The 18,973-nt window shown below is 36.8% G+C and overlaps 1 protein-coding gene across 9 annotated transcripts in view; it reads right to left on the bottom strand.

Annotated features, from left to right (window-relative positions):
* Positions 1–18,973, bottom strand: part of LOC137013663 (60 kDa lysophospholipase-like) — a 57,527-nt gene that overhangs the window by 26,521 nt on the left and 12,033 nt on the right. For 3 of the 9 annotated variants that reach the window (XM_067377635.1, XM_067377632.1, XM_067377637.1), the window contains exon 2: positions 1,877–2,013. The exons of 1 other annotated variant lie outside the window; for it this stretch is intronic. In XM_067377635.1, the coding sequence (XP_067233736.1) occupies positions 1,877–1,978 (102 nt within the window). In that variant the 5' untranslated portion in view covers positions 1,979–2,013. Of the gene's footprint in view, positions 1–1,862; positions 2,054–3,436; positions 3,456–18,973 lie in introns of those variants that run through there. 5 more of the 9 variants (XM_067377639.1, XM_067377638.1, XM_067377633.1 and 2 more) reach the window with 4 other exon arrangements.

Raw genomic sequence — 18,973 nt, 5'->3', positions numbered from 1 at the left:
GACAACAGCGGGCTTGGGCTGGCAGACTGTTCCAATGTCAATAAAGTTAGAGTGCATCCTCCACGCACTCAGGTAGGGCTGGACGATTAATCGAAAAGTAAAACGAAAAAATAACTTGTTGTCAGCTCTGTCCTGTGATTTATCACTAAAAAAGCTTAGAAACTTTAAAAAAAGAAAGTTATAGCATCTATTTTTTTCTACTTTTTGAAGGAACTATTTACAACCCACAACTTCACAATTAGAGAGACGGTATGACTAACAACGAGCAGAAACCTGTAAGAAATGTTACAAACCATAGATAAAATAGCCTAACTGCTGATAGTGAGCTATGATGTCAGATCACTCTTTCAACAGGGAAAAAAAAATCCCACCTTAATAGTCAATCATAGGCTATTTACAGTACAAAGCTTGTCAGTGAACTATGAGGGCAAAAACAAAAAACAAAACCCCAAATAAAATAATCGTTCATTAATCGTAATCGAGGTAAAATGTTCAATTAATCGAGGTTTTGATTTTAGGCCATAATCATCCAGCCCTACACTCAGGACAGCCAGAACATAAAAAGTGAAGATAGCCCTCTTGGCCATAACAGGACTGACAAGGAGAGCAGGCTGCTTTGGGATGACAGTGGGCTCGGGCTGCTCCGGGACAGCAGCGGGCTCGGGCTGGCAGACTTGTCCATGATCAACAGAACTGGAATGTATCCTCCAGGTCCGCAAGACAGCCAGAACATAGAACGTAAGAACAGTCCTTCTGGCAATGACGGGACTGACAGGAAGCACATGCGGGGCTGGAGCAGACTCTGAAAAGGCCTCCGGGCCTTGAGGGATGAAGGAAGCCTTCCTCCTCCTCTTACGTGAGTGAGGCGGTGACTCTGTACCCGCCTCCTCTGAGGGCTCTGGAGCAAACTCACGGACTGGAGCGGTCTCTGGAGCGGACTCACGGGCTGGAGCGGGCCCATGGGCTGGAGCGGGCTGACGAGTGGACTGATGGGCTGGAGCAGGTGCTGGAGGTAACCAAATCTGCCCATTCTTACGCAGATACAGGTAATTAGAGAAATTCCAGAAATGTAACCCCTTCACCAGCTCCATCTCCCACTGCGGCAGAGGGTCACCTAAGCAGTCATTAAATGTGTCCTTGAGGACCGCGTCAGGGAGACTACACCTCTCCGCCCGTGACCAGAACTTCTGCTATGATATGGAATATTTGCGGAAGTGTACTAGTATCTAATTTCACAGATTTGTTTTTGTACTGTTTGTATATATAAAAATGCAGATACAATGTAAAGTATTTGCCTGTTTTAAATAATTTTTGTTCCATTATTATGCTTGTACAAGCAGAATGTGGCGGTTGGTCGGTGTTGTATTTGTCCCGCCCCTCCACTGTGATTGGACGTCTGGGTACAAAGTGACAGCATTTTACCCAAATTTGGACATTATTTAACTCGAGGCGACCGATAAAAATCACTGAGCGTTCAACTCTTCAGCGTGAAATAGACGCTCAGCACCTCCTGGCGTTTTAAAAACTAGGCGCTCCCATTAAAACAATTGTAAAAATATGCTAGCGGCGGCTTTGGTGGACACACTGCCTTACCGTGATTAATAGATAATATACTAGATTATTAATAAAAAGAGATCAATAAATACAAAAAATAGGACGAATAAAACCAACACATTTGTCTAAACATAGCTAAAATGAGCGCTCCCATGCAGTTTGTGGCTTCATTAAGGCCACGCCCACTCAGCTAAACAGCTTTACAAATAAAACAGCATACCACATACATATTATAAAATGCACAGTCAAGAACACAGTAAAACAGTGATGGAAGAAGGTCAGACAGTCAGTCAGTGGGCACCCCATACCCGTTGGCACTCACAATGCCTGTAGACCTCGACTCTCGATCTAGGGCTCTCGCACCGCCCCTCCTGTGGTCAATTCCTCCCTGGCTTCCCTGTTGTCCTCTCTGATGACGATCCATGCCAGCGAATGCCACTGCTAATGCCGTCCTGCAGACTCATTTAAAGGGGTTAAAGTCCTGTGTCATAAAACTGTCCTGAACAAACAAATCAATTTGTGAGTGACGAACTTGAGCATCTCCCTCCTTGCCATTGACAAAAACGGGAGCATTCCGTAGATTCTTCCTCGTTCCATTCTAGTGGTCAGTGCTTGCTTTACAACAACAACAAAAAAAACAATCAGATCAACTCTGAATTCTGTTTTATAATTTAACCGTTTTGTTACTGTTTAATTACTGATTATTTTTGTAATTTTAACATATATTTGTTTGTAATTTAAAAAAAAACAGAAAAAATACTGTATTTAATTTCTGTAAAAAAAACATGTGAATTACTGTAATTTTTCATTAATGTCATAATACTTAAAATAACAGCCGAGTTGTTCATTTACATATATTGTTTGTAATTTTACAGAGTTTTGAGTATAAATTAAAATAAAAGAAAATTACCATAAATTACTGATTATTTTTATTTTTTTTTATAGTGCATTTTGGGAGACACAGCAAGTGAATAGCGAAATAAATTATATATCAGTATTCCTGTTAATTATTAGATATTATTATGAATATCTACGGACTGTTGCAATCGTTGCTTTCACTTCCTAACCTCAACATCTGTATCCTTGATCTGTTGAAATAATTCATTGTATTTATTTATTACTCCCAGTATTACACTTCTTTTTTCATTACATGTTGCTCCAAGAACACATTAATATGCAAATTAGATACAGTGTATTGAATGGGAAAAACCCATGTATGGCCATTTTACTCACATATTGCATAAAGTAAAATGGTATATTGATTCATTCCGTTCTATCTTTCATAGCTGAGAATCATCTTTAAACATTAGTTTAAAAAATCCTGAAGCCTAAAAATGTATTGGTGAATTAAAAAATTGTTTTTTGTTTAAAACATTTAAAAAATTGTTTAAAACATTGTTTTTTCCTATACATGTAATATTATAATATAATATAATATAATAAATTCCTGTAGACTTTCTCAAAAATGACAAATATTACCCAGAATGCATTGTTTTCTACAGTATATTACTGTTTTCATCGAAAATGGTTTGTTACTGTCAGAATTTGGACTTTTTTTTACAGCAAGGTTTAACAATGAATTTAATTATGTGAAGAAAAAAAAATTCTAAATTCAAAAACTTGTTTTTCCTGGGTCCCAGGAGAATATATCACTGCTGAATTATATTTTATGTAATATGAATGTGGTTACTTGATTTACGTGAAATGGTGAAGAGAATGATTGCCGTTATAGAGTTGCAATGATTCAGCATTTTCTGTTGTGCTGTTAGCGTTAATTGCATATTTATGTGGTTTTCTGTTACTGATTAAGTTTATTTGCTTATTGCAGAACCACATTTGAGAGTCATACACATCAACAGGATAAATACTTAGTAATACACACATTCTAGACTTATATACACATATATGCATGATTCCTCATGCATCAGGGGACCTGATGCAGCTTCTCGACCAGCTTCACATCATCATCATCCGGACATCTGCATTTCTTAAAGAACTGTGGAGACTAACACGGACTGTTGCAATCGTTGCTTTCACTTCCTAACCTCAACATCTGTATCCTTGATCTGTTGAAATAATTCATTGTATTTATTTATTATTCTGCGAAGGCCTATGGACATTTTTTACATTTATGTGATCCTTTTGAAATTGTGCAATAATTATGAATCATTCAAAAGCATTTCTTTCTCAGGTGATGTATTAATATAAGCAACTCAAATGAATTGTGTAATTAATAATATATATATATATATAATATTTTTTTTTTTTTTTTTTTGTCATGAACTGCTCAGTATTTCTTAGAAGTAGTAATCCACAATCAAGTCCAAAAACAGGCAAAATATAAAACAGTGTGCAAACAAAGATATCCAGAACACATGCAAACCGAACAAGAGAAAACCAAAAAATCAAGGACAGAGAAGCAGTGTGAACATTTGCAAGACTGAGGAAAGAATGAGACAGAAACCAGGGCCCGGTTTTTCAAAAGGTTTAATCCGGATAAAATTGATCCGGATTTAGTAATCCTTTTTTTGCGATCCGTGATCACGTAATCCAGTTTACTTTTGGAGCCAGTTTTTTAAAGCAACATCGGATTGGATCAATCTGATCCGGATAGGAACTTTTCAGGATCACCAAATCTGGATTTCCAGTGCTCTACGGAGGGACATGTTGATAGAAAGAATATGGGTTTAGAATTAAATATATTTTTGTTGGATATTTACAGCTGTTTAGGGATTGTTTTATGGCACCAAAATTTCTTTTTACTTTACAGTAGGTTACCGAAAGGCTAAATATGTAGACTAATGTCTGCATTTAATTTATTACTTTAACAGTTAAACTAATCAAGAGCAAGATAAAAAGGTGTATGTATATTACATGATAAAAATGTTGTATTTTTGACTAGTTTTAAAGTTTTACTACATTTTCCTCCTGGAATCCACCTTGAAATCCTATCCCCTGTTGGAATCAAAATAATCCTGTTTTTTTTAATCAAAGTGATCCAAATCCTACAAAAAATTTCTGAAAAACCCAAACTAAAGGTTTGATCCGGATCAAAACCAAGATTGGATTACGTGATCTAATACGATTATGTAATCCGTTTTTTCTTTTGAAAAACACATGTTCAAGATTTGGTCCAATCCATTATCCAAAATCCTAGTGGATTACTTTTGAAAAACCGGGCCCAGGGGTTAAAAATTATGAGATTGATGAGGAAACAACACACAGTTGTAGACAATCATGGCTGATTAGATTGGGCAGTGGGTTATGGGTAATTAAGTCCTTGATAGTGTGGTAATAGCAAAGCCACTGGAAGGCAAGCCTGCAAGCTTTAGCCAAAAAAGCGCAACGGCTAATAATAACTGTCAGTACACATTGGCGGTACACAGGGAGGAGTTTTGAATGGCGACCTGATAGGCTGAGAGGTGCCGCACGTGATTAAGTTAGCCGTTACACTTTCTCCAATGGTAAGAATTACAGACCCTCTTATCTCTTTATATTAATACAATCTATGGTAATAGTCCAGTTTGGAGTGCCCTCTGGTGGCTATCAAGGGCAGTCTCGATAAGATCTTCTGTAGACGTGTGACAGAAATAAAGTCAGTCTGGTTAGTAATATGTGAAGCTGGTAATGCTGTTTGTGGAGTTGTTTAATCAGATCTTCAGAGCTTTAATGTCTTCATTTAACTTCAGTTGATTTCATCTAAGGCTGTGGCTGAAGTCGTAGTTCTTGTGTTTCTCTTTTCTTCAGTGATTCTGCTTCTTAAAAGCACATTTTCATTATTAAACGTAATCATTCCTTAATTAATCACTTAATTACATCATTAACTGTTAGGGTTGGAGCTAAACTCTGCAGGAATGTGGATCTCGAGGTCCGGATTTGAGGACCCCTGATATAACTGTTTTTTTGTTACTGTTAACATACATTTTGTGGGTGTGTCTTTTTATCTTACACCTTTAACCATTTCAACCCCACAGGAAAATCCTCTAGTGTCCACACTACAAAGAGTAAAAGTAACATTGATGCTGTTGCAGTGAGATAATTAAGTGAATATGTAAGTGACGATGAGCATTAATGATGAACACCTGCTGTTAACAAGCATAATCACTGAAAAGAGGAACAAGAACGGAAAAACACGAGCAGAAACACAAGAACTACAACTGTCTTCCAGCCATTGCACATTATTACACTTATTACTGACCAGTTTGACTTTATTTCTACAGAAGATCTTATTGAGAATTAAAAGAAGTTTAGATGTTGATGTTTTATTGAAAAGGTTTGGTTTGATGTCACCATTGAGGGGATCAGTGTTTGCTTTAAAGCTTTTGATCCTTGAGTACTTAACATTAGCTTTTCCCCTCTGGCTGCTTTAACTGTTTTTGCAAGCCACTTTGTAAAGGGGGGGAAAAAGATGATCATTGGATGCTGATAGTTATGTATTGATGGTGATATAATCATCACAGTCTCTTGATTTGCTGATCTCATACTGTGTTTATTTTCCTTGTGCTACATTATTAAGAGACTTAAATTTGACATTACTACCAATGTGAAACTACAGTGAGGTCCGAAAAAAAAAAAAAAAATCACTTGCAATGAAGGTTTTTTAAACACATAACACACACACACACAAAATAAAACCTATATCATAGATACACAGATATCAAAAATCAGCACATGAATCTCAACAATGGTGGCAATAAAAAAAGACTATTCAGCTGCATAATCCATTCATGCTGCAGTGCATGCTGGGAGTTTTGTACTATGCTAGCACCCAGCATGCATTGCGACATAATTTTCTTTATTTGTCACCATTGTTGAGATTCATATTCTGATTGTTGATGTCTGTGTGTGTCTAAATTATGCAGGAGCTCAAAATGTCTTTTGCATTACGTGACTTCAATATTCTTCTAAAAAAATATATAGACATTGTTGGCTCTTATGCTGTTGAATCACAGACCTAGTATAACAAATAAATAAATCCAAAATGATTATGTTCCAAACAATTTTAAATGGACTTATCAAACTTTTAACTGCATACATTTTACATCATGTGTCCTCAAATATTACCTGTAACCAGTTTTGCTTTAGAACACCCACAATTCATGTAAATGTGATAACTCTTGAATGAATGAATGAAAGTATGCCTTATTTGGAATCAGAGGTGTCAAGTAACGAAGTACAAATACTTCGTTACCTTACTTAAGTAGAAATTTCGGGTATCTATACTTTACTGAAGTAATTATTTTTCAGACGACTTTTTACTTCTACTCCTTACATTTTCACGCAATTATCTGTACTTTCTACTCCTTACATTTTAAAAATAGCCTCGTTACTCCTATTTCATTTCGGCTTGTTTTCATTCCGGCTTGGAAAAAAAAACTATCCAGATAAATCGCGCCATCTGGATAGAGTGAATTTGATTGTGGTTGGATGAGAATAAACAAATACAATTCTGACACCCTATTGGGTTGTACGCGATCCATCACACCTGCACGTCACAAATCACGTCACACTCCAGCAAGGACGACAGTGCTGGGGGTCGTTACTCGAAAAAGATTATTTCTTAAGTTATTATTTCTCTACTACTGGCTCATTTAGGCTATCAAACGGGTGCTTTCTCTTCGTCTTCCGCAAATTAAGCTAGGTAGTTCGGTAGAGAGACGTTTGAATAAATTGGCGTATACACCGGTTTTTAAACTTTTTTTTTTTGCGCGACCCTTTTTATTTATGTGACCCATAGTCATATACAACCATGTAGCTAAACAAGCCAAAACGAAACTGAAGGTAAACCTGCGTTGCTCTCATGGTGTTATACCTCTCTCTTTCGGTGAAGTGGAGCAGTGCCCTTGCTGAATGGCACGGATTGCACTACGGACTATTGTTCCTTTTATATGTTTTTTTTTTAAACTGTATTTTATTTTTTATAACGAACAAGCTGCGATGTCACGTTTCCAGTGCTTTGTTGTGTGTGCGTGAGGCGCGGGCGCGATCAAACAGCTGTCTTTGCAGGGGACTTGCCTCATCGTCATGGCAACGGTTCGTGGCCAGGTCAGATTACGTCAGGCCCTGCGTTCCATTCGGAGGGGCTCATCCCTATGCCCTAATCCCTTCAAAGGGTTTACCCTCCAGAGTGAGAGCTTCGAAGGGATGAAGGGTGTACAGGTCAAAAATACTCCTTTTTTGGAACGCACTTCTGCGTCATCTTAACGAGACAATCAAGGAGGATAGATTGCGCAAGTTGCGCCTTTTGTTTAACGTTAGTTTATTTTTTATTTTTTGGTTTATCGCACCATAATGTATATTGTGTCTATGTATTTGAAACATTTCAATGGACTGATGAAGGGAGCTGTAAAGTATTTTTGTTGAAGTACAATGTTGTTTTGACCATAATAATGTACTAAATCTAACTCGTATAAATATTACAGTAGTATAGAAAAATACTATACATATATTTATGGGTAAAATCGAACTCCGAGCCCATTCTGTGAAGACAAACAACTTCACTGTGCAAAGGATCATGGGGGTCCGAAGTGTCCATCAGTTATACCCTTCGAAATCCTTCATTCCGAAGGGCCCTTTAAAGTGGCCAGTTTTGAACACTTCGGTTTGGAACGACCCTTCAATATGGCGGCCATGATTGTTTTCACTCCGAAGTGCCCTTCAGAGGGCGATATATCCCATTTGGAACGCACCGAGAGTTTGTTGCCGTTTGTTGGATGCTCAGACGACCAAACAAACGCTGATTAAACATGTTCAGTCTGGTAAAAACAGACTCCAACCAACGCCAACACCTATCCAACAAGCTCCAACAGACGAATTTGTTGGCGTTTGTCGGTGCGGTGTGAACTGAAACAGCTGAAAACTTTGGTGGGTTGGCAGGTGTTAATGTCAAGCCCTGATTGTTACTAAGCCTGCCCTGGGTACACCAAAACTACCCACATTGTTCTTGTCCGCTGCCCTCACAGATTCCTGCAGTTAAGCTTGGATGTACATTGACATTCCAATAAAGGTTATTGATGACATTTTGAGGAGGTGGAGTGCACAATAGACCCCTGTGACACGGCCTAAGCTTTTGTCCTTAATGGCATTTTTTTCCCTTATATTACTTTTACTTTTTTACTTTAAGTAGTTTTGAAACCAGTACTTTTACACTTTTACTTGAGTAAAAAGCTTGAGTTGATACTTCAACTTCTACAGAAGTATTTTTAAACCCTAGTATCTATACTTCTACTTGAGTATTGAATGTGAATACTTTTGACACCAGTGTTTGGAATGGATTTAATTATTTTCCTTTTTTCTAAAATCCTGGCTTGAATGAAATCTGTTTAAAATGTATCATATTCCATTTAATAGAAATTAAGTTTAAAATGTAAAATCTCTTCTAAAGCAGAGATGGGAAGTAACACCTATGTATGAATGGGGGCAGAGAAAAGCCCTTTTGAAACAGGACAATATCTGATTGGCCAAAACTCCTCTCAGAGGTGTGACAAACACCTAAATTTAAATAGTCATATCACAAGATAGTGGACTAGAACTACAGAGTGAACTAGAAGAAAGAACCGGTCAGCAGTGGCCAGAGTAAGCAGAACAATGAGTAACCATGGAGTATCCTAACAAGAAGAGCAGACAAGCAGCTCATTCAAGCCATCCAACTTTCACTTACTTTTCTTTCCTTTTACTTAATTTTCTTCTCCGCTGAAAGTTGTTCTTGTGTTCTAAGAAACTTGTGTTCTAAGTTTTGCCGCAAAGTTCAGCCAACGACTTTTGCCGCTTCAACTTTAACTCCAGTGACAAAGAGACTTCCTTTCATTTTTTCAGCAAGCATAAATGTGATTGGGTTTTACCAAACACAATAAGACCCTGCGACAAATCATCGACTTGGAAAACCCTTCTCTGCACGCAGACGAGGGAAATTCACATTTAAAGTCGACTAAAGCAAGTACCTCCAGATTCTAAAAAAACTGAACTGGTGCATTTAAATGAATGATTCATGGTTCGTTCAGGTCTTTGAAGTTAATATTTTGCTAGGAACCCTGTTCATCATATCAATCTCTTTCTCTTAAAACTCTTTCTCTCTCATTCCCTTTCTTACTGCAACGTGTATGAAAGTGTGTGTGTGTGTGTGTGTGTGTGTATGTGTGTGTTTGTGTTAGATTAGTTTGTGTTAGAATAAATAAAGTCTCTTGTAGATTTTAAAAGAAAGTGTTTTGTATTATGTGCTTCTAAAATGTAATCTCTTAAACTGTCTTACCGTTAAGTTACCGTGCTCTAATCAGTGTTTTCACGATTGATGGATATTTACATCCTTTACAAGAGCTTATTACGGCTCGAGCAAATGAACGCTGGATGACTCAGTTGCTCAGTCGTAAACTAAACAACTCTTTATAATTCCCTATCAATTAATTATTTAATTTGAGCTAATTTTACTTCCTAGAGTGTGTGTTCCCTACAGACCTATCAGCCTGAAGACTATTGCCATATATTTATAAAGCAACTTTTCACTCTACACACGCATTGGCAGATATGTTTATATCTGCACAATGAATGACATAGACAGAAAGGATAGACAAACACCCCCCAAAACAGCAGATCTACCACCATGACATATATGTTTATAGCCTTGCTAATCCTGATTTAACTCATCAGCCCATTATGTACCTGAACTGCCTCAGCTTATAGGGAGACATGCAAATGTGCAGTGTTTGGGTACTCAGGACCAAGACTGCACTGCATGTAGGCCTATGGTGTATCTGGCAAAGAATCAAAAACATTTTTACATTGGATTCGGCAACTTTTCTTTGAATTTTAAGTTCCTAAAAATGATTGTCACTTGATGTTGCAAGGTTATAAAAAGTCTAATAAAACTACATGGTCATCATAATGAGTGAAACTGCCAAACATAGGCAACTGTTACCACAGAGTGTAATCATGAACTTATACTTACTTGGCTGATAACAGCTTCACAAAACTCTAAAGAATGATTATCTTAATGAATATTTTAATTTATATATATATAAACAATATTTTAATTTATATATATATATATATATATATATATATATATATATATATATATATATATATATATATATATATATATATACACACACAATTTAAAGACACGTTAAATTGCATCACAGTGAAAATCGCAACTGACAGCACTACTCTTCACCACAATGGTAACACAAAATTCAATAACAGAAACTCCTCTAAATGTTCAACTGCATAAACATTACCATAAACTCCCAACACCTTTCCCTCTACTGAAAAACATAAAATAACACTTAAGCCCTAAATGTACTCTCCTAATGCAGTCCCTTGCAAAGCATGCTGGGAACTACAGATCCACTGCCACATACAATTTTGTGGTTACCATTGTGTTGAAGAGTAGTGCTTGTGCTTAAACTGTGGACATGTGTCATAATAAGTCTACATCTGGTTAATAATAAGTGAAGCTGCAAATGTTGTTTGTGGAGTGGGTTAATTCTCTCTTGCTGAGCTCTTGAAAGATTTAATGTTTTCTATCTTCAGTTGATTTCTTTTAAGGTTGTGGCTGGACATCAGTTTTAGTTCTTGTGTTTTTCTTTCCTTCAGTGATTTTGCTTGTTATCATCAGGTGTTTATCAGTAATGCTCAATCATAACTTAATAAATCTCATTAACTTCCTTCAGTGTTATTTTATGTAGCGTTGGACCATATGTTGTAGTAATTTCAGATATTAAGGGGCCATTGAAAGAGATGATTGAAATGTGTAATAAAAGTGAAGAGCACACAATCATTTTGATTTATGTGGTTCTTTAAATTCTGGATGAGACAAGATAGCTTCTGGAACAGCCTAGATAAATGCAAACAAATAGACGAGTCTTTTCAACAAGTTGATGTGAGGTAAGGACACAGCTGCAGAAAGAGAAACACAGGAAGTGCTGATGCAGTTTTCCTCCAGAAAGAGCAAGCTGGCATTTCTGTCAAATGTTTTCAACATGGATAAAGACTGATTTTTGCAGGAAAGGTCGACACAAAATTTATTTGTTTGATCTCATTAATTTCCTTCAATGTTATTTTATGTAGAGTTTGACCATATGTTGTAGTAATTTCAGATATTAAGGGGCCATTGAAAGAGATGGTTGAAATGTGTAATAAAAGTGAAGAGCACACAATCATTTTGATTTATGTGGTTCTTTAAATTCTGGATGAGACAAGATAGCTTCTGGAACAGCCTAGATAAATGGGAACAAATAGACTGGAGTCTTTTCAACAAGTTGATGTGAGGTAAGGACACAGCGGCAGAAAGAGAAACACAGGAAGTGCTGATGCAGCTTTCCTCCAGAAAGAGGAAGCTGGCATTTCTGTCAAATGTTTTCAACATGGATAAAGACTGATTTTCGCAGGACAAGTTGAAACTTACAATTTATCCATATACAATTCAATATTATCATGCAATATTGTGGAAGGATTGATCAAAAGCCATACGTAAAAACAAAAACTGAAAACCTGTCTAAATATGTTCACCATTGTCCATTTATACACATAATAATGAATAATAAAAGAGAGGGCTGTATAAATATCCCTAGGTAAGTTATCAGATTCATAATTGGGATAACTGATGGTATCTAGGTAGTCTGAGCTTTTTTGTTTAAAGGTAGAAGAGAAGATTTGGACCAATTGATCCTGTATCCAGAAAATTTATTCCCTAAATAGTTAAATGTTTTTAGTACGTTTTGGATTGTGTCGAAATCTGAAAAATACAGTAAAATGTCATCTGCGTAGAGAGACATTGCATGTTGGGTATCCTTGATTGAAATGGAACAAATTTGGTCTTGTCTTATTTTTTGTGCTAGAGGTTCAAGAGACAATGCAAATAACATTGGTGAGAGGGGGCATCCTTGCCTTGTCCCTCTCAAGATATCAAAAGGTTGGGAATGTAAGCCATTTGTTGCTATAATTGCTGATGGATTATAATAAATTATTTGTACATTAATAAATTTCTCATCGAAACCAAATTTATCTAACACCATCCATAAATAACCCCAATTGAATCTATCGAAAGCTTTATCTGCATTTATGGATAAAACTGCACAAGGGGAATCTTTACTTTCATGAATTACATGTAGCAACCAATGTATATTGTCTGCAGCCAAACGATGTGGGATAAAGCCAGATTGATCGCTATGAACTAATTTACAGATATATTTTTCAAGACGTAAAGCTAAAACCCTTGCATATATTTTTAAATCTGAGTTAATTAAAGAAATTGGTCTAAAATTTGAACATTTAATATGGTCCTTATCTTTTTTTGGAATTAAAGAGATTAGAGCTGTATTCATTTGTTTTTCAAAGTATCCCTTTTGGATTGCAGCATTTATTGCAGCATGCATAATTGGTCCTAATATATACCAAAAATGTAAGATTAATTTTGGGGGGATCCTGTCTGGCCCAGGTGATTTTCCCTTCTTTACCGTTTTTAGTGCTGCATACAGCTCCTCAAGTGTTATATTGGCTCATTTGTTCAGATTCACTATGTGTTAATTGTGGTAAATCAATGCCATGTAGAAATATATGACATTCAACCTTATCAATATGATCCTTTGGCTGATATAGCTCTTTAAAATGTTCTGCAAAAGTATTGTTTATCTCTCGATTTGTTACTTTTGTAGGTGAATGAATGGTATCAATAATAGCCCTAGCTTCACTTTGTCTGAGTTGTAGAGCCAGTAACTTGGGTCTTGGCCCATTATAGTGATACTTCTGACAGACTCTATGCATAATGAATTCAGCTTTTCTTTGAAGCAAATTATTTAGCTTGGACCTGGAACTCTTTAAAGCATTTTCAACTGATCTTGAGAATTTCTTCTTCAAATATTTCTCTTGGGAGAGGCAAATTTGTTCTAATTCCTCAATTTGTGATTTTATTTAAATGTGATGAGAAAGATATAACGAAATCTCTAATAAAGCCTTTTGTAGCCATCCATACCATCATGTGGTTACCACACTATTGAGGATTATGCTCAGAAAGTCTTTCAATTTATTTCTAAAATATATTAAAAATGCAGAATCTTGTAGAACAGTTATAATAAATTGCCATCTTGGAGACCTCTCATGTGAGCAATAAATAAACTTTGTGAGAAGAGGGTTGTGGTCAGATATTACAGCAGGAAGGATTGCGATGCTCTCAAAACACATCCTGAATTCACGAGAACATAAAATATAATCTATTCTAGAATGCGTCTGATGCCTTGAAGAAAAGAAAGAATAATCTTTAACCAAAGGATTCTGAACAAAAAAGATAAAAAAAGATTGGATTCCTGAAGCTCGCAACTCCTTCCGTGTATCAGCAAAGCTTCTTCGCCTTTGCAAAGCGTAGGCGCTGTAGTCAGCAAAGAATTTCAGCCGATTCTTGCAATCCAGAATTGGTCCCCTCTTGCTCACCTCTCTTGCCCCCTCTAAGATAGACTGATTGGTCTTGATATCTCAGCACTTTAAAAACCATAGTGCGACCAGTCTCCGTGGACCTCTGCTGTCCATAGATGCGGTAGGCTCTTTTGATCTCTATCGGCCTGTTTGAGAGCGAGGGGATCCACTTTGGAAGCATTTCTATGAGAAAGCATATCACGTTGCCTCCCTCACGGTTCGGTGCGAGCCCAACAATTCGAATATTATTGCGTCTTTCTCAATCTTCCAACTCTGCCAGCTTTGCTTGAAGTTTAGACACATCTGATTTGCAGCCGACTATGTCTTTCAGGCCTCTCGTCTCACGTTGTCCACTTTGACGGCCATCTGTGATTGGAATTCGGCAGTCAATGACTGCACGCACTGTGTTACATCTTTCATCGCAATATGCACTGCGTTCCGGACAACTTCTTCCAATGTATCTTGTTATTTCGTCAATGCCAGAGAAATGCCGTCTGCCATGTCTTCAATGCAAGTTGAAGATTTCATCCGTTTTCCAGTCAGGGTTTTTGCTGGCGAGGATGCAACCTTGTTGGCATTCAGCTTGTTTAACCCTTAAATGCATACCTCGGGTCTTTTGTGACCCGGGACGTCATTCACTACCCTCCTCCTTGTTCATTTTTTAAAGTTAGACATCAACCTTGTTGGTATTCCTCAATCAATTCATTATAAAGAATATAACAAGAAAAAAATCATAAAATTATAAAAGAATGCCTATTTTTGTATTCATTTTTTGTAAAAATTGTATAGGGTCGCAAACGACCCGAGGTGTGTATGAGTGTACATATATTTTTCTGCACAACAATAATTGAATCTTAGATGACGGAATAAGTGCGATTCACCTTTATTCCACAAGGTGGCAGTGTCTGATACACAATGCTGAAGTGACGACTCATTTAGACAGAAAACGAAATAATAATAACAACATGAAATGGCTCAGTGATTTACTGCAGAGCAAGTACTGAACGCAATGAAATAGGACTGTAACTGTCACTGGATGGATCCAGAGGTGGAGATTCCAGGGGTCAGAAAGTAAAAGTCCTGCCATATTTTTATTCCACCCACTGAAGCATTAATGAGATAATTAAGTGATTAATTGAGTGATGATTGAGCATTATTGAAGACACCTGATGATAACAAGCAGAATCACCAAAGGAGAAAATCACAATTTTTAAGTTACCATCATCGAGGTCAGGGTTTGTTTTAGTTGAGCTCTTGACCCTTGCCTTTTTAGTATTAGATTTTCTTTGGGCAGTTTAAACTGCATTTAAACCAACCAGACAAGCAAAGTTATGTTTTCTCGAAATCATTATTTGATCTGAATCACTGAGCTCATTTAGAGCCCAGTCTCTGAGTTAGATTTACATTATTGATTACTGCAGCACTGTGATTCTGCAGAAGATCAGCTTATACAATACAATTTTTTTTTTAAAAAAAAAGTCCTTATCACAAAAGAAAAAAAAAGAAGTCTTTTAGGCACACACAAACATCAAGTATCAGCCTGTGAATCTCAACGACGGTGACAAGCAACATATTCTGATCAACAGATCAACTCTGAACATCAGAAAACAAGCTACTAAAAAGTCACAGAAAAACAGCTAAATTTTAATAGTGAGAATAAATGAAATTACTAAGACAATTAAGCTCATAATTTATTCATGCAGCAATGCATGATGGGAGCCATGGATGAATTTTGATTGGTGGCTCCCAGAATGCACTGCAACATGCTTTATGATGGCCACCACTGTTGAGATTCACAGGATGATTCTTGATGTTTGTGTGTTTAAATGAGCTCTACTTTTTTTTAATCAGAATTCTTAAAAAAAAAATGTATTGTAAAAGCTGATCTTGTGCTGTAGAATCACAGTTCTGCTGTAATCAATAATGTCAATCTAACTCAGAGATTGGGCTCTAAATGTGTTCAGTGAATCAGATCAAATAATGTTTACGTAAAAACAAAACCTGATCATCTTTTAACTTTGCTTGTCTGTTTGGTTTTAATGCAGTTAAAACTGCCTAATCAAAATCTAATATTAAAAAGTCAAGGATCAAGATCTCAACTAAAACAAACCCTGACCTCGATGATGGTAACTTAAAAATTGTGATTTTCTCCTTTGGTGATTCTGCTTGTTATCATCAGGTGTCTTCAATAATGCTCAATCATCACTCAATTAATCACTTATTTATCTCATTAATGCTTCAGTGGGTGGAATAAAAATATGGCAGGACTTTTACTTTCTGACCCCTGGAATCTCCACCTCTGGATGGATCTGGTGAAGCTGTTAGTGATAGAAATATTGATTTTGAAGATGTTGAAAATGAAATGGTTTTGAGAATACGTTTGAGATCGCGAATGGGCTTATATTCATGGCCTCATACATAAAACTAGCCTATTATTTGCTGAATTTACTGGGAAATGAGCTCTGACGAGGACAGTGATGATGGCATAAAACATCTGCTCAGAATGAGCCCTTTCAAGCTCCAAAAGGTAACAAAATATGCTTTATTTTATTCTTCTGTAATTGTTACTCTAATATCAGAGGAGTTTTATATTATCGCAACAGGTAGAGATCCTTCCATGTTAGATATAGTTCTGGGTCGATAAAGACCCGAATATGTAAGAATGATTGGTGAAACAGTCATGCATTTAAGGGTTAAAGGTGTGTTTAGACTGGTAGATTTGTAAACTTTAACCTGTTAAATGTAATGCCCATCTTCAGGTGCACATGCACAAGCGTGCAATTGCATATCTGCGGTGCGCGTGCGTGAACCTGCGTGCATGTCTATAATACGCGTGCGTGAAGCTGAGAGTGCATGTCTGCAGCCAGCCAAACCGTTTCGATACAATCACAGTCACGCTACTGTGAACATTTAACACATGCCGCTGCTGCACATAAACATACATAAGACCACCTAGCAGCAGCTGGGGAAGGTGGACTGTTTCTGAACGCGAGCTGCAAACTGCAACAGCAAAAACTGACACTATGTTTGAAATGTTTTAGCAATGAAATCATTGGCTGCCGATTCAACAACATTCAATCAGCTGTGCTATGAGATAACAATGTGATTGCTAGCAGATTACGTTAAGGACCTATCAGCCTGAAGACTATTGCCATATATTTATAAAGTAACTTTTCACTCTACACAGTTGCACAGGGTAATGGAGAAATAGACAATACAAGCAATATGCACATGCTGCTGAGAGAGAAAACAGCTACTGCATTGGCAGATATGCATATATCACAGAGTCACAGAGAATGACATAGACAGAAAGGATAGGACAAACATCTCCCAATCCCATCTACCACCATGACATATATGTTTATAGCCTTGCTAATCCTGATTTAACTCATCAGCCCATTATGTACCTGAACTGCCTCAGCTTATAGGGAGACATGCAAATGTGCAGTGTTTGGGTACTCAGAACCAAGACTGCACTGCATGTAGGCCTATGGTGTATCTGGCAAAGAATCAAAAACATTTTTAGATTGGATTGGGCAACTTTTGTGAATTTTTTAGTTCCTAAAAATTATTGTCACTTGATGTAGCAAGGCTATAAAAAATCTAATAAAACTACATGGTCATCATATTGTGTGAATAACTGCCAAACATGTTGGGGCGGTTTCCCGGACAGGATTTAAATGAAGCCAGAATAGGCCTTAATCTAAAATAGTTAATAAAAAAAATTGGCTTTCTGAAACCCAGATTAAGTACAGATTACTAAAACCTGGACTATGGAGTCCTGAATTAAAATAAACTAGATTAATTTAAAAAACATCTAAACAATCTAAATTAGCATGAGAGAGGTTGCCTGTAAAACATGGAATGAACCAAGAAAAGCTTAAAATTGCATGGAACTGAGAAGCAAATCCAAGGAAAAGAAAAAGACTGCAATCCAAAAAAAAAAAAAAACACATTACTAAACAAGCGATAGTTATTTTAAAGCAAGCAAAATACATCAGTAAGTGAAAAAAAGAAATGCCTGGAAATCTGTTTGTAATGAATTCATTTTTTTATTGTAAATTATTTTTAAAAATGAAACTTTCATATATTCTAGATTCCCTACATGTAAAGTAAAACATTTCAATAGTTTTTTTTATTTTTTATTTTTTTTTATTTTGATAATTAGAGCGTACAGCTCATGAAAGTCCAAAATCCAGTATCTCAAAATATTAGAATATTTCCTAAGATCAATCAAAAAATAGATTTTCAAAACAGAAAAGTTCAAGTTCTTTAAAGTATGTTCATTTGTGCACTCAATACTTGGCCGGCAGCACATATTACAGCAAATGACTTGCTCCTAGCACAAATTACAGCATCAGTGAAGTAGATAGATTCAGGGGTCAGGCATGTTGGCTGGCCAATTAAACACAGTAATATCATGGTCAGCAAACCACTTGGAAGTGTTTTTTGCACTGTGGGCAGGTGCTAAAGTCCTACTGGAAAAGGAAATCAGCATCTCCATAAAGCTTGTCAGCAGATGGAAGCATAAAGTGCTCCAAAATCTCCTGGAAGATGGCTGCATTGACTTTGCACTTGATAAAACACAATGGACCAACACCAGCAGATGTCACGGCCCCCCAAATCATTACTAACTTCAGAAACTTCCCACTAGACTTCAAGCAGCTTGAATTCTGTGCCTCTCCAGTCTTCCTTCAGACACTGGGACCATGATTTCAATATGAAAAGAGGACTTTCGACCACTGTTCACTGTCCAGTTCTTTTTCTCCTTAGCCCAGGTAAGATGCTTCTGACGTTGTTTCTGTTTCAGAAGTGGCTTGGTAGTCCTTTTCCTGAAGATGTCTGAGTGTGGTGACTCTTGATGTGCTGACTCCGGCTTCATTTAACTCATTGTGAAGCTCTCCCAAGTGTTTGAATCGGCTTTACTTGACAGTATTCTCAAGCTTGTGGTCATCCCTGTTGCATGTGCACCTTTGCCTACCCAATTTCTTCCTTCTAGTCAACTTTGCATTTA

Source organism: Chanodichthys erythropterus, chromosome 23 (genome assembly GCF_024489055.1).
Source record: "Chanodichthys erythropterus isolate Z2021 chromosome 23, ASM2448905v1, whole genome shotgun sequence".
In the NCBI taxonomy this organism is placed as follows: Eukaryota; Metazoa; Chordata; class Actinopteri; order Cypriniformes; family Xenocyprididae; genus Chanodichthys; species Chanodichthys erythropterus.
Note: the sequence above shows the minus strand (reverse complement) of the source record. Positions and strands in the feature narration are given on the sequence as shown.